The sequence below is a fragment of the Cheilinus undulatus genome, linkage group 19 (assembly GCF_018320785.1).
Source record: "Cheilinus undulatus linkage group 19, ASM1832078v1, whole genome shotgun sequence".
In the NCBI taxonomy this organism is placed as follows: domain Eukaryota; kingdom Metazoa; phylum Chordata; class Actinopteri; order Labriformes; family Labridae; genus Cheilinus; species Cheilinus undulatus.
In genome coordinates, this window is record NC_054883.1 from 5155127 (window position 1) to 5176539 (window position 21413).

Consider the following 21413-nt stretch of genomic DNA (forward strand, 5'->3'; position numbering starts at 1 on the left):
ATTTCTTTCCTTTTAAAGCTATTGAATGCCATTGTCAGCTACTTTTCTGCCCTTTTTTTTCCATTTCCATGCTATTTTCAGCTGTTTTTGTGCTTTTTGGATATTTTTAGCAGTTCCTCCACAATTCAGCTCTTAGCATCCTCATGCAATTTCAGCTGAAATTGCAATTTTGATCTAGTTCTGATCTCAACTGTATGGATGAGTACCGACTCTTGAAAGAAGAATGTAGTCAAACTCCTTTTTGGTTTGTCGTTCTCAGCTCTGAGTTCACACAGACTGGATAGCACTTCCTTCAGCTTCTCTGTTTCATTCAGAGGGTCAGTCATGTTTCACTCTTTGTTTCTCATGTTAACCCCTCCCAGTCCAACCAGTCCAGAGACAGTACCGCCCATTCAGGGATGCTGTTAAAAGAGGTACAGAGTTTTGTTGCAAGAGTGAAATTCAAGAAGAACAAACATAATTTTCAAACTGGGAAAAAAGACTGTTGAATAAGTTTTGGGCTGCATGTCTGGATAGTGATCAGTCCTACGACTGGCTGCAACTGGTAGACCTTACAGTTTGCATGCACGATAAAGCTGAGGTACTGTTGTCGCTTGATTAGGCCACGCCACCGGACTATTTTTCCTTTCTTGCCTCGGTAAGCTGGCATTATGTAGAAGCATTCTTCTGGTTGGCTTTGCAACAAATTAGAAACTGGCAGCACTTGTATGTCCTTTGGTAAATTCACAAACAATTTTAAAGCACTATATAGTTCATTAAAAGTCAACGATGGCACAAATGCCATGCGCAAAATTCCTCGTGCTTATTGTGATATCCAAATGCATATTACAACACAGTTTCTACAATGAGCCTGGCATGATAATGGTGGCGTGCACATAGAATGACCATGTCAGTTTGGGTTTGATTGAAATTTTTGCAGAAGTAAGAGATTGCCAACCACAGTGGTCAGTAGGTTTGTTAGTCGTGCTTACAGAGGTGTAAATTAGAAGACTTTCAGATGGACCGGCATATTTTGTTCAAATTTAAAGCAGTTTTAGTCAAACTAACAGGAGGAAACTTTCTTCAAACTGCAGTCAGTGGATGCACGGCCAAAGAAATGCTTTGTTTTGGTCTGGCGCTGGAGAGCATCATCATCAACACATTACCCTGAAAGGCTCAAAGATTTAAGAAACACCAGACACAGGAGAGAATGGGGTCTTGTGCATTAATTCATTTTTAATCATTAGAACGCATTCCTTGTTTTCCCTCTATGACTTTCTCTTTTGCTTTTTGAAAAACACTACATCTTGTAACAGTGCATATCAATAAATGCTCTCTTTATGTGACTATGCACTAAACCTAGAAAAAGAGTCCATAAAAAACAAAATGCATCTGTTTCTGGACTGCACATGGAAGTTCAATAGCATGCTAAAGAGCAAACAAAAATAAATGTCATATTTCATACTCTGAAGTAAGTTTTTATACTTTGTTATGTTACAGTAGAATGTCTATGAAATATCAGTGAAAAAAAGTATACAATCTTTTTTATTTTCATTCATGTGAGGTATAAAAATAATCGTCTCCATACACTTATTCAAAATGTCCAGTGGTTTGCATAATAGTTTGATTGGATTGATGTCTCTGGTCTTCATCACTATAGGCCTGTGAAAAATGAAAGACAAAACATCAGTCTCCTAGAAACCAAAATCAGACACATTTAACCGCTAATAATAAAAATAACTGGGGCAATTACTTTGAAACAGCCATTTAATATTCAAACATGTCATGCACAAACATGAGGTGGAAAATGAGGCCTGCTGCTGCCCGGTTATGCTTCCAACCAGCATATTTCACAATACGTTTTAGGAGACCAGTGATTGGGCTGAGTTAAACAGCCAGCTTTGAGTTTGGTTGCTGTGGCAATGGGTCTGGCCTCTCTGATAGCCAAGCTGCAGCAGCAGTCTGCTCTCAGATCTCCCTCCAGACTGGCACGCTGACGTTGGGAACTGCGGGCACCTCCAGAGCCACAAGAAGGAGAGCTGCAGACGACCTCAAACCAGACAAACTTTCTCCTTCTCCCAAATGTTGACGCTGAGGGTTGATCCTGTCTGCTGCGTGTAAACTCAGAACCCAAAGTGACTTAATGGAACTGGGCAACAGTGTCCCCCGTCTCCACACAAGGCCTGCCTCAGCCAATCACTTCTCAGTGCTGCTGTGCCCTCCGTTTAGCCTGTACACGTAATTGAATGGACCATAAATGAAGGTGGAGGCTTCTACAGTAAGTCACCCATTGATAATTATTTGGATTACGTGTTGTGGCTTGACAAATGAGGTCACTGACAGACATTTTGGCTCTGTAAACTTATTACACTGGCTCTCAGTAGCTAAACCAGTGTCTGGTGACCTGAATGAGACTTCAGATTCTGTGATGAGTCCGTCTCTGTGGGTTCTGTGAGTGAACCCTTTAAGTTTAAAGATCCTCACCTGAAAACACAGATCTCTTATTGGCATCTCGAGCACCACCTGTAGAAAGAAGGAAGACAAAACATGTCATGTAGGGCAGTATCATTTCTCTTAAGAAAGCATATATACTGTTAGATTCTTTAATTATTAGGGATACATGATATTAGTGGTCTGGTATTGGCAGATATCAAAATTTCTGCCAATATTTACATATAATATTAATTAGTTGAGTTTTAGGCTGAACCAACAGACCTATGTCAGTTGAGGTCTTTTTCTGGACTTATCCTCACTCTTTATAACCTGACACACCAGATGGATTTGTTTCACACATGCATCTGGAAAACCTTCAATACTAAGCGTTTAGGAAAGGGCAGAGGATTTGAAAAACAAAAAAAAAAACTCAGAGGGTGATTGGATGAACGTTCTGTCTGTCAATTCTTTACAGGCCAATCAGAGCAACAAAACACGTTGCGCTTGTGCAGCTAGCGAGGAATAACATGAACCATGGCAACTGTAGACATGTCAGTACATGACTTTTGTCGTTTTTTAAAAGAAAACGACTCATTGCTGTTCTCTGTTCTTCTTTTAACAAAAAAATGTCGTCAAGTTCTGATAAAACTGGCGCTTTAGCAGCATCCACGCTAATCTCTTCCACCATAATTGCACCGGCCTCTTGTTGCTGCTTGCTTACGTTCCTGGTTCGCTTCCCGGTTCGAATCCACCACGCCCAAAAGTACTGCCCCTCGTCGCTGATTGGTCCTGTCACTTTCTAACCGGGCACAAACGGTTCAGACCGGAGCTTTGCAAGATAGATTCGCTAGTAAGAAACGTGGAAACAGGCGGATCCATCTGCTTTGCAAGGTTATATTCTCTAAGCTTTTAAGTTTTTTTTAAGGACAAGAGTTTTTTTTTCCATGGTCATCCTGAAACCTTAAAGTGTGTCCAGAAGGACTGAAATTTCTTGTCTGAAAAGCATATTTAAATATCGCTATCGGGGCGTGCAGATGGCCTAGCGGTCTAAGGCGCTACTTATGTACACGGGCAGCCCTGGTTAGAATCCGGACTATGGCCCTTTGCCACATGCCTCTCCCCACTCTCCCATTTCCAATATACTACAATCGGCAAATTGTTGAAACAGATAGGTGACCAAGGTTGGTGCAAAATAGTCCATGTGTTTTATGTAAACTTTCAGATAAGGATGCCATCACAATAGTCCAGAGCAGTGGGAGAGGGGCAGGGATAAAACCCCCTCACAATTTAAGGCAACGCAAAGTTCATGTAAGTCTCAGTTAATCTCTACTAACTAATGTTAATATTGTCCACTGAAACTATGACTAAAAATGTTGGTTGACAGCCTTTTCTCCATGACAAAGCTAGACTAACACTAACCAAATATAGATCTTTGATGACTAAGTGTGAATCCCCCTATCTTAGCCCCACCCCTTGGTTTTGCACGTTCACGTCAGGTGAAGTGGTGTCCCAGTTCTCTTTTAAATCGAGGGGTAGGGCTAAGGGCCAAGGGCTACATAGCCTTTGAAACCAAGATTTTTCAGGACCACACTGGAAACCAAGGGGTATGATGAATTTCCCCTCCATGCACTGCGTTCAATTGTGAAATGGCACAACAGATTACGATAAATGAAAAAATATTTTCAGCATAATGATTAAAGAAAACACAACAGTTTTATTTTATCATATATTCAATCTTTAGTCACTGAGGATTTAAGTTTATTGTATTTTTGGAATCTACACATGTAAATGAGGGTTATTTATTGTATAAATAAGTGGAGAAAATCAGTACGAAGGAAATGGTCGAAGCTTTATTGTCACCTCTGATGACGCAGCTGTTTATCGGAGATGTGTGATGATGAACTGCAATCAAGTGGAGTCTCGTTTCTTAAGGGAAGGTTTACACCCCTACCCCTTACCACTTTGTTTCAAGGGGCAAGTAGAAGGGGTACACAAAGGGGAAGGGTTAAGGGGTAGAAATGGGATTCACCCTAAAACTCACAAAAACTAAGATTAGTTTTGGTCAAGATGACTAAAACTAGACTAAAATGTAATGCAGTTTTTGTCAGACATCCAAAATTCTGTGATATTTCTCCACTGTGAGTAAATCTGTCAAAAACATAATGCATCTATATATAACATCTATAAACATCTATATATAATGCATCTGTAGCTATTCTGCCTCTCAGCTGTAGGAAGCAGGGACCCCAGGTTAAGCAGAGTGCATAAAACACACTACTATGACTTGGTTCCAGATTAAGGTGAGAGAATAAATGTTTGGAGGGCTGCACAGCACAGGGGTTAGTCTCACAGCAAGAAGGTCCCTGCTTCGCTTCCCAGTCAGGGCCTTTCTGTGCAGAGTTTGCACGGTCTCCCCGTGCATGCGTGGGTTCTCTCCTGGTTCTCTGGCCATGCTCATTAGGTTAATTGGTGACTCTAAATTGGCCGTAGGTGTGAGTGTGCTTGGCTGTCTGTCTCGTTATGTCAGCCCTGTGATTGACTGGTGACCAGTCCAGGGTGTACCCTGCCTTTTGCCCAATGACTGCTGGGATAGGCTCGAGCCCTCCACGACCCCCAACAGGATAGGCGGTATTAAAAAAGGAAGGATGGAATAAATGCTTGGACTAAAAATAAAGACTAAAATGTGAGGACTTTTTATGGACTAAAACTAGACCAAAACTAAAAAAGGTAGAAATGTGACTAAAACAAACAAACAAACAAAACCATGTAATCAAAAGACTAAAATTAAAAAAAGTTCTCAAAATGAACACTGCTTTGAATATAAACCAATGTAACTCATGAAATAACTCAGAAAAGAAGTTATTCAGAAAAGGAACAAGTAGGAAAGGTTAAATATACACGAAGTATTCTTTGTACTTTGTTCCAACATGTGAACCACTTGAACCAAAACGGAGAGAATTTATTATCAGTCTAAAGGACTAATGGATGAAAAGCCTGACAGCACCTGTTAATGCTTCTGTTTGCATTAAAAACCCACAACAAGAGATGATGTGTTAGTGAGCTTCAGAGGTACTGATGGCAGTTTGGAAAGCACCACACTAGTTATTCCTCTGTTTCTAGCAGTGACTTCAGGTGTTGAAAAGTGAAACCAATGCAAAAGAGGAAGAAAAATAGTTCCTGGAGCATCCTGTTAAGGCTGGCTGCAAAACTAAGGAGGCCTTGTTTAGCTCCAAGTTAAATGTCCAATTTTAACAGCAAAATAAACCTGGTACAAAAATGCTTTAATCTCTAGGGCTCATTTCTTAATGGGTAAAAACTGTAGCAGGTGGGGTGGGGGAGGTTTTGACTCATCTGTTATGAAATTTGTATTATAAGGTGCATCACTGATTTGACTGACATGCAAATGCGTCTCACGTCTCTTAAATGATGCGTCATCGGTCAGACTGGTGGTAGTTCCTGACCTGCCACGTTGAGGACCATCCCAACCCACCCTCTTACTGCTTACAGCCGTGCTTCCCAAAGCATGGGCCGGGGCCCAAAAGCCAGACCTCGGAGGTGCTGTAGGTGGGCCATGAGAGGTCATTTACAATAACTTAAATCACAGAAATAAGAAAATTTAATCAAGTTTTAAATAAAAAAAAATACTTGATTATATGTTACTAAGACTCAGTATTAGCAAACAGCCAGAAGTTTTAACTCATGTCACCTTTTTATCATTTACTTTGTCTGATGTTTACATCTGTTTCATGGTTTAACTGGTATTGGATTGACTGGTGTCCCTCTGTTCAACATTCTACTGTGCAGCTCACTTCCCGTGTTTAAAATGTATCAGTATCTTCTGAGAAATTAAAGGGGACATATTTTACCCTTTAAAGACAAGTTTATATCAGTCTCAGAGGTCCCGAAAACATGCCTGTGAAGTTTGTTGCTGATAAAAACACTCCAGTATTGGGTTTTGTATATCTAAAACCCCCTCTGTTTCAGCCCTGCTCAGAACGAGCTGTTTCTGTGTCTGTGGCTTTAAATGTTAATTAACTGTCTGACCCCGCCCCTGACCACACCCCTCTCAGGAAATAGATGCAGCACTCCTGATGTTACAGAAACTTTTATCCAAAATTAAGGACCTGACTAGGTATTCTTCACTATTGGGAGACAGGGCTAATGGCAGAGGTCTGCGCTCTCTGAGTGTTCTTCTAGTTAGCTAATGTCTTCCTGTCCTCACACTGTGGGGGGGGGGGGGATTTTTTGTACCACAATCGTTTAGATTATATTTAGGAAAAACCTCACTGTGCACTGATAGGTGCATCTCATTTGACTGACAGATAGCTTGACAGGTGGAAGCTACCTCCAGAAGACCGGCTCAACAGGAAGTTGAGCTCAGTGGGCGGGCTCATGTCTTTGTTGATCTAAAGTTTGGTTGAGACAGTGACTTCAATATAGAGGCCGCCATGGATTGGCTTCAAAAGCAGATTGAGCCTGCCTATTGGAATCAAACAGTTGATGTCCCACAGGCTTTGTCCAGTTCTTTCTACAGTCTATGGCAGGCCTATTCTATTAGTGTCCCAGGGGCCACATGCGGCCCAGAACCAACCCCTAAGCGGCCCAGCCTGTGGTCATGCCGGAGATGCAGAGGGTCACCTGTTTTGAAAGTTTTCATAAATTCCCACAGTGTTTCAGAACATGAATGCAACACAGCCTAGCAACAGTCAACCTAAATGCACCGTGTAATGGACCAAGTTCAGATATGACTAGAGCCAAGTGTTTAAGATATGCCTAGGTAAGATGTGACCAAAATTATTTGCAGAATTTCATTCTATTTATTTTATTTTTATTCAAGTGAAAAAGAAACTTTTCTACTACCTCAGGTTTTGTTTCAGTGCAGCTCTGTTGTTGTGTTTTATTCACTTTTTGATGTGTTTTTTCATGCTGCCAAATTTAAAAGGGACACTATGAATAAAAAAATGCATATTTTTCATCAAATTGATCCGTATTGGTTCCAAATTTGACATTCCCAGCTGCTTACTGGGTGCCCAACATGTCTGGCCCAGCTACATTTCTTGATTTTAAAATCTGTCCTGGTTGAATTTGTAATCGAATAGCCCTGATCTATGGTACTGACAGTCATGCGCCCTTATTGGATACTACTTATTGATCAGACTTTAATGTAACATTCACCATTAGAAATGTTGGCTATCTTTGATTTGCTTTGTCTCCTCATGTCTCTCCATGCATTCTGGTGGGAGGGACTCTGATACCAGTGAGGGACACATGGCCGCAACTTAAAAGACTTAGGATGCTCCTGATGTTTTCCAGGACACTTAAAAATACTTCAACTCCACTTATTCCTCCTGCTAGATTAACCAAAGTCAGGGAGAATCAACATTTCTGATATTTTTTGGTTCTAAAATGCCTCTTTAGAAACCAATGGCTAAAGTTACTAAGTCCATGTTTTCTAAAGTCTATGTTTTTCAGTCTACACAATAATAAGAAGAACTTGAAAACAACAGGACATATATCTATACCTCTTGGCCATCTTAACAAGTGCATATTTTTATTCAGAACTTCCGCTGCACATGTCGAACTCATCTGTGTGCTAAGAGAGAGAGCTACAGCCATTGAGAACAAAAGCGGTAAGGAGTGAGAAAAAGGACAGACATCTTTCATCTCCACTGTGGTAAGTGTGGTTGTCCCATTGTGGAAGTTTATTGAATAACAGGAAATAGCTATGTACTTTTTTCCCCCATTATTCAGCTCTCCCCATACACTTGGCGCCCGATCTGACACATCTGCTGTGATACAGAGAAGAGGGTGTCACCACCCTAATGAAGTGATCCCTAAATTCAATCAGACACCCGTACAAGTATACACCATATTGCCAAAAGTATTGGCTCACCTGCCTTGACTTGCATATGAACTTAAGTGACATCCCATTCTTAATCCATAGGGTTTAAAATGACGTCGGTCCACCCTTTGCAGCTATAACAGCTTCAACTCTTCTGGGAAGGCTTTCCACAAAGTTTAGGAGTGTGTTTATGGGAATTCTTGACCATTCTTCCAGAAGGGCATTTGTGAGGTCACACACTGATGTTGGACGAGAAGGCCTGGCTCTCAGTCTCAGCTCTAATTCATCCCACAGGTGTTTTATCAGGCTGAGGTCAGGACTCTGTGCAGGCTGGTCAAGTTCATCCACACCAAACTCTCTCATCCATGTCTTTATGGACCTTGCTTTGTGCACTGGTGCACAGTCATGTTGGAACAGGAAGGGGCCATCCCCAAACTGTTCCCACAAAGTTGGGAGCATGGAATTGTCCAAAATCTCTTGGTATGCTGAAGCATTCAGAGTTCCTTTGACTGGAACTAAGGGGCCAAGCCCAGCTCCTGAAAAACAAGCCCACACCATAATCCTCCCTCCACCAAACTTTACACTTGGCACAATGCAGTCAGACAAGTATCGTTCTCCTGGCAACCGCCAAACCCAGACTCGTCCATCAGATTGCCAGATGTAGAAGTGCAATTAGTCACTCCACTGCTCTTGAGTCCAGTGGCGGCGTGCTTTACACCACTGCATCCGATGCTTTTCATTGCACTTGGTGATGTATGGCTTGGATGCAGCTGCTCGGCCATGGAAACCCATTCCATGAAGCTCTCTACCACTGTTCTTGAGCTAATCTGAAGGCCACATGAAGTTTGGAGGTCTGTAGCAGTTGACTGCAGAAAGATGGCGACCCCTGCGCACTATGCGCCTCAGCATCCGCTGATCCTGCTCCGCCATTTTATGTAGCCTACCACTTGGTGGCTGAGTTGCTGTTGTTCCCAATGGCTTCCACTTTGTTATAATACCACTGTCAGTTGACTGTGGAATATTTAGGTAGTGAGGAAATTTCACCACTGGACTTGTTGCACAGGTGGCATCCTATCACAGTACCACGCTGGAATTCACTGAGCTCCTGAGAGCGAGCCGTTCTTTCACAAATGTTTGTAGAAACAGTCTGCATGCCTAGGTGCTTGATTTTATATACCTGTGGCCATGGAAGTGATTGGAACACCTGATTTAAATTATTTGGATGGGTGAGTGAATACTTTTGGCAATATAGTGTAGGTGCAGGCTTCAACTCCTAAAGAAAACCAACTTATGTGCAAACACTATGAGATTTCTGTTCTTAATGATCTTTAAGAAAAAAACATTAAAAGGCTTCAAAATAAAATGTGAGTAAAAACCTGAGTAAAGAGGATTTGTAGTAATTTGGAAACTCTCTAAGAAGAAGAAGTCAGTGGAAGATTTCTGGTTGTTACTCTATTCCTCTGGTGTGTATTATCATTCTTAAAAGATCTGGTAGGCAAATGTTGAATGTTCAGTTGCCAGTCTGTAATTCAATTGAAACATTTCAGAGGTCAAGAAATTTCTCCTTAAAAGGCTGAAATATTAGATTAAGGGGGCAAAACTGCTCTTGTAAAACCATTTCAATGTCTTTCAGTGATTATAACAATCCCTCACACATTTATTACACACTCTCAACAAGCACAAAGACATACAAACCAGATCTCAGCTAACAGTCCTATGGGCCCCGTCTCACGCCAGAAAGTGCTTTGTCACGTCTTGTGGCTGCTGGGTCTCTTTTTTCTTTCTCAGTGTTTCTCTCCCTGTATCAGAGCCACCTCTAACTCAGTGTGCGGCTTTTATCCTTTCTCAACATGCCATCACCCCTGCCAGGGTTTAGAGCAGCCCCCCAGGGGCTATTAGGGAACTGTATCCATTTATTTTGCAAGATACACATTTGGAAAAACAACGACCCTCTGGAGGAACTCTTCAGGAGGGTTGTGTTTCCATGTGACAACCATTTTCCATCTTGAGCTTTTGTTTGACTGGAATTCTTGTGTCATAATGTCAATAAAATAAATCTTTTTAAGGTCTCACATGCACTTGATTTTCAGTTTGAGTAGCTGGTGCTGAGGCTTTGTTTACTGAGAAAACAGGGCTGAGTTAATCTGTGAACATTTCTGAATACATAGCGTGTATAACTTTAAACTCATAAATTAACTTCAGAACCGGCATTTTGGCTCAAGAATGGTGGCAACTAAATATAGAATTACCAGACATTCTAATTAGAAATTTAACAGTGTTGGTCCGTGCAATATATAAGGCTTTTTCCCTCAGAGGTCCCCTGCTACTTTTACCTAAAAACTGGACTTGGACTTAGGCCAGCCACGCATGACAGGATTTTGAGCCCGATTTCAGCCAAAATTTGCCTCCCATACTGAGTGGAGCCTTGTTGCAAATGACTATACTGCTTTCCAACTTATTATGAAAATTGAATTTTAGTGTTATAAACATTCAATCTTTTTGTTTTTCAATGAAACTCATGGATGGTGTTGTGTCTCAGAGCTCTTTGGATCACTGAAATCAATCTCAGACACCTGTGAGAATTAGTTTGCCAGGTGTGCCCAATTAAAGGAAAACTACTTAAGAAGGACGTTCCACATTAAGCAGGCCACAGGTTTCAGCAATATGGGAAGAAAAATGGTCTCTGCTGCTGAAAAGCCTCAAATAGTGTAATGCCTTGGACAAGGTATGAAAACAATAGATATTTCAACAAAACTTAAATGTGATCATTGTACTGTGAAGAAATTTGTGGCTGATTCAGAGCACAGACGGGTTCCTGCAGATAAAGGCATAATGAGGACGGTTTCTGACAGACAAATTCATCAGATTAAGAGAGCAGATGCTAAAATGCCATTACAAAGCAGCAAACAGATATTTGAAGCTGCTGGTGCCTCTGGAGTCTCACCAAACTCAAGGTGTAGGATCCTCCAGAGGATTGCAGTCATGCATAAACCTACTATTCAGCCCCCCTAACCAGCTCACAGGCAGAAACGGTTGCAGTGGGCCCAGAAATACATGAAGACTCATTTTCAAACAGTCTTTTTTACTGATGAGTACTGTGCAACCCTGGGTGGTCCAGATGGATGGAGTAGTGGATGGCTAGTGGATGGCCACCATGTCCCAACAAGGCTGCAATGTCAGCAAGGAGGGGGCTGAGTCATGTTTTGGGCAGGAATCATGGGGAGAGAGCTAGTGGGCCCTTTAGGGTCCCTGAAGGGGTGAAAATTACCTCAGCAAAGCATATAGAGTTTCTGACTGACCACTTTCTTCAATGGTACAAAAAGAAGAACAGTGCCTTCTGTAGCAAAATGATATTCATGCATGACAATGAACCATCTCATGCTGCAAAGAATCCCTCTGTGTCATTGGCTGCTAAAGGAGAGAAACTCATGGTGTGGCCCCATCCTCCCCTGACCTCAACCCTGTTGAGAACCTTTGGAGCATCCTCAAGCTAAAGATCTATGAGGGTGGGAGGCAGTTCACATCAAAACAGCAGCTCTGGGAGGATATTCTGACATCCTGCAAAGAAATTCAAGCAGAAACTCTCCAAAAACTCACAAGTTCAATGGATGTAAGAATTGTGAAGGTGATATCAAAGAAGGGCTCCTATGTTCACATGGAACTTGGCCTGTTAAGATGTTTTTAATTGAAATAGCTTTGATTTCAGTAAATATGACCTCCTAATGCTGCAAATTCAACACATGACCATTTTCAGTTCTTTACAACCTATAAAATGTTTTGAAACTCTGTCGTACATAAAAGTGTGGAACAGTGCATTTTGAGTTTTTTATTTCTGAAAAGATAAGTTATCATTGGGAGGTTTGTTTAATAAAATCTGAATTATGCTGAATTATGGGAAAGTGCAGTCTAATTTCTTAATCATCACTGTTCTCTTTTCCTATCCTCCCTCTTCCACCTTTCCTTCACCCAGTGGTGTTTTAGGTTTTAGGGTTTAGGAAAAGGTTTTTGGCCTTTTTGAATGGATCCCTCATTTTATCTTCGGCTCTAATTTCCCAGAGGACAATGCAAAACAGGCTGCAGACTTTCAAAGTGCATTATTTTGTAGAATGTTCATCATTTATTTGGTAAATCATGTCACACCTAATGTGCATAATAAGGTGCATCAAAGTTCTCCTCTAGATTATTCACATTTTCTTGCCTTTTTTTTCCAGCGTCACCTTCGGTGTGCATGGGTCCTTACATGAAAATGAATATTCCCATATTAGACTTGTCTGCAGTGTCCTCAAAAAGTTAGATAAGTCTGTTATGAAAGGCTGAATAAGTCCACATTCGCCTCTACTTCCTTGTGATTTATGGAGCAAAACACTCCAGGAAGTGTGATCGTATTCTGTTTAAAGCCAAACACGCTGAATAGTACCACACTCAGATCTCTGCTCTGACCTGATTTATGACATCTGAGTGAGAGCTGTTCCTGTCTGTTGAATGGATCTGAAGAGATATATCTTATTTGTCATGCCAGGAAAGAAATTTTATTTGACGTTGTTTCCCCCCAATAAACCCCCCCGAAGATTTCATCCAACTGTGAGATGTGGAAATTTTTATGTGTCAGCCTCTGTGCTTCATCTTTACAAGAAATACATGTACATTAATCTTCACTTTTTAATAAATTTAAGTCATTAAATGGAGCAGTGACTCACTAGTAAAGCAACATTACACTAATGAAATGAGCCCCACATCTTACATAAAAAAACTGAGGGAGGGTAAAAACATTTGAGGGCAATTTGTCAAATTTGTGAGCAGTAAATTTAACCGAGAGGCTTCAAGAAACTACTGGCAACAGAGTGAGTCAGTGAATGTTTCCTCTTTACAGTACATTTCACCTGAATGAGGAGGTGATAAGAATCTAGAGAAAGCTTTAAAACAGTCGTTCCCTACTGCAGAGTTGGGACCAAAAGCAGGTTTTAGAGCTGTTCTCAGTGGGTCGCAAACATGGGCCGAGAAAAAAATTATGTCAAAAGTTTATGATGTAGGGCAGCTCTCCTTTTTGCTGTTTGAATTTTGTTTTGCTAGAGATCTTCTTCATCTTCTTAGCTGTTTCCATGATACTGTTAATAACTGAATGTGTTCATGTTTGGCGGTGTACACCCTGGACTGGTCAGCAGTCAATCACAGGGCTGACCCATAGAGACAACAGTGTTGTAGTCAAGTCCCAACACCTCGAGTCCAAGTAAAGTCCAAGTCACCAAAGAAAAATCAGAGTCGAGTCCCCTTTACCTGAGTCTGAGTCCAAGTCGAGTCCCCAAACCTCAAGCCAAGTCTAGTCCAGAGTCCCTATTGTTCAAGTCTGAGTCAAGATCCCTTTACCTGAGTCTGAGTCCAAGTCGATTCCCTAAACCTCGAGTCCAAGTTGAGTCTAGAGTCCTTAGTCAAGTCCAAGTCAAGTCCCCTTTATTTGAGTCTGAGTCAAGTCCAGAGTCCCTAGGGTTCAAGTCCGAGTAGAGTCCCCTTTAGCTGAGTCTGAGTCCAAGTCAAGTTCCCAAACCTGGAGTCCGGAGTCCAGTCAGAGTTTAGTGCCCTTTACCTGAGTCTGAGTCCAAATCTATTCCCCAAACCTAAAACTTTAGTCCTATCGGGACACAAAAGTGTAAAAATGAAGAATGTTTATATTTTTGCACTTTGAACACTTGACATAGTCCTGCTGACGTCATCTGAAAGCACCAAGATGTAGTACTGGGAACTAAGGCAAGTCCATCTGAGAACCACTGTGTAAAAACGACAGTACAGGGGGGATCACTTCACCCCCCTGAACACCTCTGTGACATTCATAGTGATGGCAAAATGTCCATGCTCAAATATCACTCCTTGAAAGGGCAATGTGAACTCAGCTGAAGGCAGATGGGAGGAGGAGCAGCTAAGGTAACTCACTCTTGTCCTGTTCAGGAGGCTCCAGGATGTCACTGTCTGTGTCACTGGGAATATGCCAAGGCTGTCTGATGGCCTGTAACTGCTGGTAAAACTCATCCTGGTGTGGAAAAAAACAAGAAAAAATTAGAAATGATGGAGAACTATTGGACAACATTCTGTGAAGAGAAAATAGTCATGGAAAAAGCTAGAATCTAGAGCAGATTCAAAATCTATATGAAATATATTTAGCAAAAATACATTTAGAAATATAACAAATGCTTATTTTCTTTTTTTTTTCACCTTCAAACAGATGTTTTTTCACCAAATGTTTGGCACTAATGGTTTAACATGAAAAGTTGAAATGACCCAATGAAAAAAGCACCAGTCTAAAAGATGTTCTGCATTATTATTCTGTGCTTCAATGACAAAACTCCGCCCCCTTACATGACAACACGTGTCAACAAACACAATGGTTTTGTAATTCCAGTATGTTTTGTATTGAAAAGTTCAGGATCACTTAACTCCATGAACAGGCCTCCTTCAGCATCCTCAGTCCTTCTACATGAAACCAGCTGGCCTCAGTAAAAACAGACTGGGTGCACTGGTGTTTCGGATAGCCTGACTAGGTGTCAACTACAATAATTGTCAAAGACTATACAGAGCGGCAGCAAGAATCCTGCCTACCGTTAATAAAGCCTTCACAAAGGTCTCATATTTTACAGCGTCCCTGTTAAGTAAATCATGAAAGGACTGTAAGAAAGAAAGATGGCCTTTTATGCCAGACTTATTTTTCCACAGTGAAATGACACACTACTGTACAGACCTCCATGACTAAACCCCACACGAAGTATGTGTGTGTTTTTGAGGGTGTGTGCATGTGTGAGTGTGGGTTCTTATGTAGGCAGTCATAATACTTCTGTGTAAAGGGTCTCAGGTTCTACAGACAGTTTTATGTGGGCATCAAGACTATTTGACACTCTGCACACAAGTTCATGCTTATCACATGAAACATTACAAAGACAGCCGGAGTGATTTCCAAGTCTGGGAGCCAAATTTAGGACAATTTGTCTCTATGCTTTTTAAATTCTTAGATCTCTTTGATTGCTGGGGGATTTCTATTTTAGAGTGTTTGATATCAAAACAGCCACAACAACTCTTTAATCAGTTAGAGTTAGACATTGACTTGTTTTGAAATACTCCATCTGGCTCAAAGGTAAATATGAAGATCAATACCTTATGTTATTCCCCCTCAGCATACATATTGAAATCCTGTTGAACTAGATGGCTCTGTATGACGGTAAAGACCATGAAAGTAAACCCGTGTTGTGTGTGGGCTTTCTTTGGTAAGGCACAGTCACTTCCCTGGGTCTGGTTGTCTTATCTTACATAGCCAAGAGAAAAAGAACTTTGTGTTGATGACTTTAGATACTGAGAGGCTGATTTTGGTACTTTTGGTCAGAGGAAGGCACTCTGATTTAGCAACAGTGACAATTTGCCCCTGAAGTTACATTAAAGGTCACTTATTATGTAAAACACCCTTTTTCAGGCTTTTCTAGCAAAAATCTGCGCCCCTGGCCTGTCCACAATCACCTCAAGAATCAGAAAATCCCTCTCTTTCTCCACCTCTCAGAAAATGTGTGCTGAAACCAGCTGTTCTCAGATTTTCCCCTCATGATGTCATGTGGGGAGTTAGCCCCGCCCCCAGGTTCCATCGGCCCTCCCCCTTCGTAGAAAGTTCTGTCCCCCTCTCCTGTTGCTCCTCTCAAGGATCAGGAGAGCCACATCCATGAAGTCACATCCATTTCCTGAGAGGGGCGGAGTCAGACAGCTCATTAACATTTAAAGCTACAGACACAGAAACAGCTTGCTCTGAGCAGGGCTGAAACAGAGAGGTTTTTAGACATGCAAAAATCCAATATTGAAGTGTTTTTCAGCAACAAACTTTACAGTTATGTTTTGGGGACCTCTGAGGGCAGGGCTAACTCCCCACATGACATCATGAGGGGGAAATCTGAGAACGGCTTGTTTCAGCACACATTTTCTGAGAGGTGGAGAGAGAGAGGGGGGAGGGAATGGATTTGCCTGATCCTTTGGGGGATTGTGGACAGGCCAGGGACACATATTTTGTTAGAAAAGCCTGTGAAAGTGTATTTTGCATAATATATAACCTTTAAATGTTAGCTAGCCAACAATGAAATTGGCTAGGAGCTGTTGCTTCTTTTTTCACTCCTTCTGGTTTCATTTAACTGGTTAATATGGTTTCCAACCAGTTTACTTTCCTTCCATTTATGTCCCCATGCATGTCTAGATTGCTGGCTTTTGTTGTTGAGTAATAATTTCCCAATAGTCTTGTTTTCTCTGTATCTTTTCTATCTTAAGTAGGTACCTTACTTCTGGTTAGGTATCATTTCTGGGTGGTAGCTGGTTCTTTTGTTCTTTGTGGCCAGTGCCTTAAGGTTGTTTTGTTTTGTTGATTTGATTTATTAATCGATTGAGTTTATTATAAAAAAATAAAGCTAGGATCGTCTTTCAAATTTACAATTCTTTATTTGTATCCATTCCTTAAACCTCACTAGTTTATTTGTATTTGAGTCTTAGTTTTGTTAATTCATGAGGCCGTAACAGTTAGTATACAGCAGAGGTGTCAAACTCAATCACAGCAGGGTTTTTAGATTCTGGATTCAGGTCTAACCTGAAGGCCTAATGGGGTCAACAGTCAACTATAAACCGTCAATCTAATTCTTACCAGTGATAAATAATGGGAAAAAAAAGAAAAAAAAAAAAACTTTTTAGATTAAAAAAGTCAAAATGGTAAGTTTAAGAGCTCAAACTCTGAGAAAAAAAAATCAATGTATGTGTCCAAAAGGTCAAAATACATTATTAAAAGTAAAAAAAAAAAATTTTTACAAAGCAAATATATGAGACAGAAAGTCAAAATCATGAGTTTAAAATGTCAAAATATCAGTTCAAATAATGCATTTTCAGTCTAAAAGGTAAAAATATGATTAAAAGTCAAGTAAGGAGTTGAAAGGTCAAAACATGAGATGAAATTTGAACTATTTAGTTAAAAAAAAGTCAAAATATTGTTTAAAATTTAACATCTTGAATCCAAATATGTGAAAAAAAGTCAAAAAATATGAATTGAGAAGGTTAAGATATGAAATAAAAATTCAAAATCATAGGTTCAAGTAATTCTGAGATGCAAAATTGAAAGTATGAAATGAAAACACAAATGATTTTTTTCCCCACATTCCTGACTATTTATCTGATCATTTTTACGCTTTACTTTGAGAATATTTTAAATCATCAGGGTTAAATTTACATTTTTATTGTGGAGGGAATCTGCAGACCTCATTCTGGTAGGCCAGTTATAATAAAAATGAGATATGATCATGCGAGCCAGATTTGGCCCCTGGGCCTTGAGTTTGACACCTGTGGTATATAGTATCAAATGTGTTGGCTAATCTTAAAATATAGCCTCAGTTAGAGATTAGCTTGATAAACATAGTTTAGAGGCAGAGTTTCATCAGACTCCCTAAGTCTGTTAACCTAATGTAGCAGTACAACTACATGTGAGCCACTAATGTTGAGGGTAATATTTGAGAAATGCTGATGATTTGTTTACAGGAGGGTGATAAGGCAGTTCTACTCCCCTAATAAATTGTTTTTTCCTTAGTGCCAACAAAGTCAAACAAAGATTTGGGGTCCTACCTCAGACAAATAGGCCCGTAGGCTGGCACCAAGGGTGTCTGTAGTGCTTAGTCCAGGCGGGGTGAGCAGCGGGCGAGGAAGCACAGGCTGACTTGTGGGTGTCACCGGTCGGCTCCGGGACCTCCTGAAGGTCACCTCTTTATGAGACCCAGGGTTAAAGGTGGAGCGTGTCAGTAAACTATTTGGGGTCAGGGGCCTGCTGGGTGTTCGGGGCGTTTGAGTCCGGCTACTGGGGTTGCTGGGGGATTGAGTCCGACCCATGACCAGGGAGGTGGGCTTGGGGCTGAGAAGAGGGAGGCCCACGCTGCTGGGCTTGCCTGAGAGGCTGCCAGCTGGAGACTGAGGTCTAGACAGCAGACTAGGGAGAGGAAGTGTGTCAGGTAGCGTTCTGTGGCGCAGCGGGGAGTGGTGCAGACTGCCATGTGGATTATTGGTGCTCCGGGTGGTCATCTTTCCTACTTCTGCAAGCTTGGCCAGGTCCTTTTCAACCTCTTTCAGGAAAAAGACAGAAAGATAGATGTCAAGATACAGAACATTTAGTTGTTAAGGAATTAAGTCTGAATTGTTTCTTCATGATAATGTGTAAACTGCAAACATGAGTATCCCTTTATTATAAATCCAAGTTAACTTGTGTGAATGATAGAGCTCAAAGAAACAGTCAGGATTATTCATATTCAGAGGCTCTGCTATGAGGTTAGCATGTGTCCTACAAGACTAATGATTCACAAACTTTACTGAGCATTAAAGTGGGTGAGACCGCCTGAATAATCCCTTTTCTGGGCAATGATGACATTATTTATAGCCCCAGTAAACTGTGGTGGATCCAGCTTCCTGTGTTAGATGAAGTTCCAAGCTGATATACAGTGAGCAGACCAGTAAAAAAAGAAGAACCTCTCCTCTTCTCCTCATAAAAACACTTTTGTTTGCTTGCTGGTAGTCTCAAAAACATTTCTATTTGTCAAAGAGGTGATGCTGCCAACGTCTGCAATCAACATCTGGGTCACTTTTTCCATGTTTTATGCCCAAGTTTGAGATCCTGGCAGTTTGGAATACAACAAACCAGCCTGGGAGTTATCATTTGAGGCGATGACTCATCTGCTCTAAGTATTTCGGGAAAGCTTTACACGTGTGATGTTAAATAAATAAAAAGAAGCATGACGAGTCCTCCAAAATGCTTGACTTCTCTTGTCCTACACAAACAACATCCTGACTGCTTTAAGTTCACTTACCCAGGGATCAAATACATTTAAATGCTGACATGCATAATGAGATTGTGGTTCCTGTGCAGACATAAACCTTAATAATAGTGAGAAACAATGCAGCGCTCAGACTGTTTCATGCTCTGAACATACGGCTCGGTTTTGACTGAAAATAAAAGGTGACAGATTCGAACCCGGCCCATCTGCATACATGGGGCACGCCTTTAACCACTAGGCAACCTGCATCCCATTATTTGTTTTAATATTAAAAATATATATTTTTTATAATCTTGATGATTACAGCCTACAACTTATAAAAACTAAAACCCACCAGAAAATACACCATTTCTTCCAGAAATTGTTGCAATTACAAATGTTTTTGGTATACACATGTTGATTTCATTTATGTGCATCAGAAACAACACAGAAGAAGAAGAAAAAAGCCAAAATTGACATGATTTTACACAAAACTCAAAAAATGGGCCAGACAAAATTGTTGGCACCCTCAATTTAATATTATTAAACTGCTCCAGGTCTCTCAGATTTAAAGGGTGCTTCTTGCAACAGCAATTTTGAGATCTCTCCACATGTGTTCAATGGGATTTAGATCTGGACTCATTGCTGGCCACTACAGAACTCTCCAACGCTTTGTCTCCAACTGTTTTTTGGTGCTTTTTAAGGTATGTTTGGGGTCATTGTCCTGCTGGAACCCATGACCTTGGATGCAGACCCAGCTTTCTGACACTAGGCCCTACATTGCGGCCCAAAATCTCTTGATTGTCTCCAGATTTCATGAGTCCTTGCACACAGTCAAGACACCCAGTGCCAGAGGCAGCAAAACAAGCCAAAAACATCTTTGAACCTCCACCATATTTGACTGTAGGTACTGTGGTCTTTTCTTTGTACCTCATTCTGTTTTCTGTAAACAGTAGAATGATGTGCTTTTCCAGAAAGCTCTACCTTAGTCTCATCTGTCTAAAATGTTCTCCCAAGAATGGATGGATGCATGATGGATGGATGGATGGATAGATAAATGGATGGATGGATGTTGGAAGGAGGGATGGATGCATGGCTGGATGGATGGTGGGTAGATACATGGATGGATGATTGTGGATGATGGATGGATGCATGGAAGGATGGATGGATGGAAGTAAGGATGGATGATGATGGATGAATGGATGGATGCGTGGATGTACTTTGTTAATGAAATCAGCTTTAAAAACTCTGTTGTAAAGTATAAAGTGTAAACATATTTATAAGCAGTAAGTTATCCAACAGTATTTATAATCGGTTAGTTGTCTAACAATAAAAAATAAAGTATAGAATTATATTTGTTATGTATTATACTGCAGTCTCAGTGGGTACTACTTACAATATAAATAAAACAACTGAAAAGGACATAATGAATGAAGAAATGATTGACTGAATGAATAGTATAATAAAGTATTAAAAAACTGGCACTGTGGTAATAAATCTGTATTATTTCTGTCTCTTCTTTTACCCCACTTCTAAGCCTGACACAGTCCCAGCAGACGGGTGCCTGGCTCATGGAGGATTAATGCTGGGTCTTTGCCAATCATAATGAAGACCACAGTCTAAACTGATCTTTCTGTAAGGTTTCTGAGGATGACATTGATAAATAAAGATGGATTGGCTGATTTAAATTTCAGCAGCATCATAACAAACCATAAAAAGCAGCTTTGCTATTGGGTTGATATCAGCACTAACTACAGAATAAAGGAACCCTCAGACCTACTAGGGAGAAGTGCAATAAATAAACTGAGGTATAAAGTGACACATCTGAACTTTCAAAGATGAGGATTTTCCATTTAAAGCCCCCTAACCTCCCACACCACCAGCGATGTTATCATCACAGCATAAACAGGATATGTTCATTAGTAATCTGCTCCCATACAGTTGATGTTTCCATCTCAACTTATTTACCAGTAAAATGATAAACACCACATGTTTTTGTTGTGAAAATCATCTCCTTTTACGTAAATCCTTGCTCCACTCATGATTTTACTGTAAACTGATTGCTCCCCCATCTTCCTGCCATTAATGAGAGGAATACATACAGCTTTATTACAAAATCTGTGCTTTAAAGAAAAAGAATTTAAGCCGTCTCAAAGACATTGATGTAAAATGACAGTTCCTCCAGTTCAAAGAAGAAGCATCAAAATCCATATGGTATGAACCTCTGATAAGTTTTGATCCAATCTTTGAGTAATACGATGTGGAAAAAGAGAAGACAGAGTAAAAATGAGACTGAGAGAAGAAATAGAAACAGATCTAATCTATTAGAGTCTTTTGATCAAGCAGCCGTTGCACGTGGTGAGAGAGTG

General features: G+C 40.7%; 1 protein-coding gene across 1 annotated transcript in view; it reads right to left on the reverse strand.

The window, feature by feature from the left end:
• Positions 1–1547: 1547 nt before the first annotated feature.
• c19h8orf34 (chromosome 19 C8orf34 homolog) overlaps positions 1548–21413 on the reverse strand; it is a 130184-nt gene continuing 110318 nt past the window's right edge. The window contains exons 12-15 of the mRNA XM_041814515.1: positions 17870–18360; positions 14180–14276; positions 2464–2502; positions 1548–1641 (exon numbers count right to left, since the gene is read on the reverse strand). Coding sequence (XP_041670449.1) covers positions 1634–1641; positions 2464–2502; positions 14180–14276; positions 17870–18360 — 635 coding nt within the window. The 3' untranslated portion in view covers positions 1548–1633. The remainder of the gene's footprint in view (positions 1642–2463; positions 2503–14179; positions 14277–17869; positions 18361–21413) is intronic.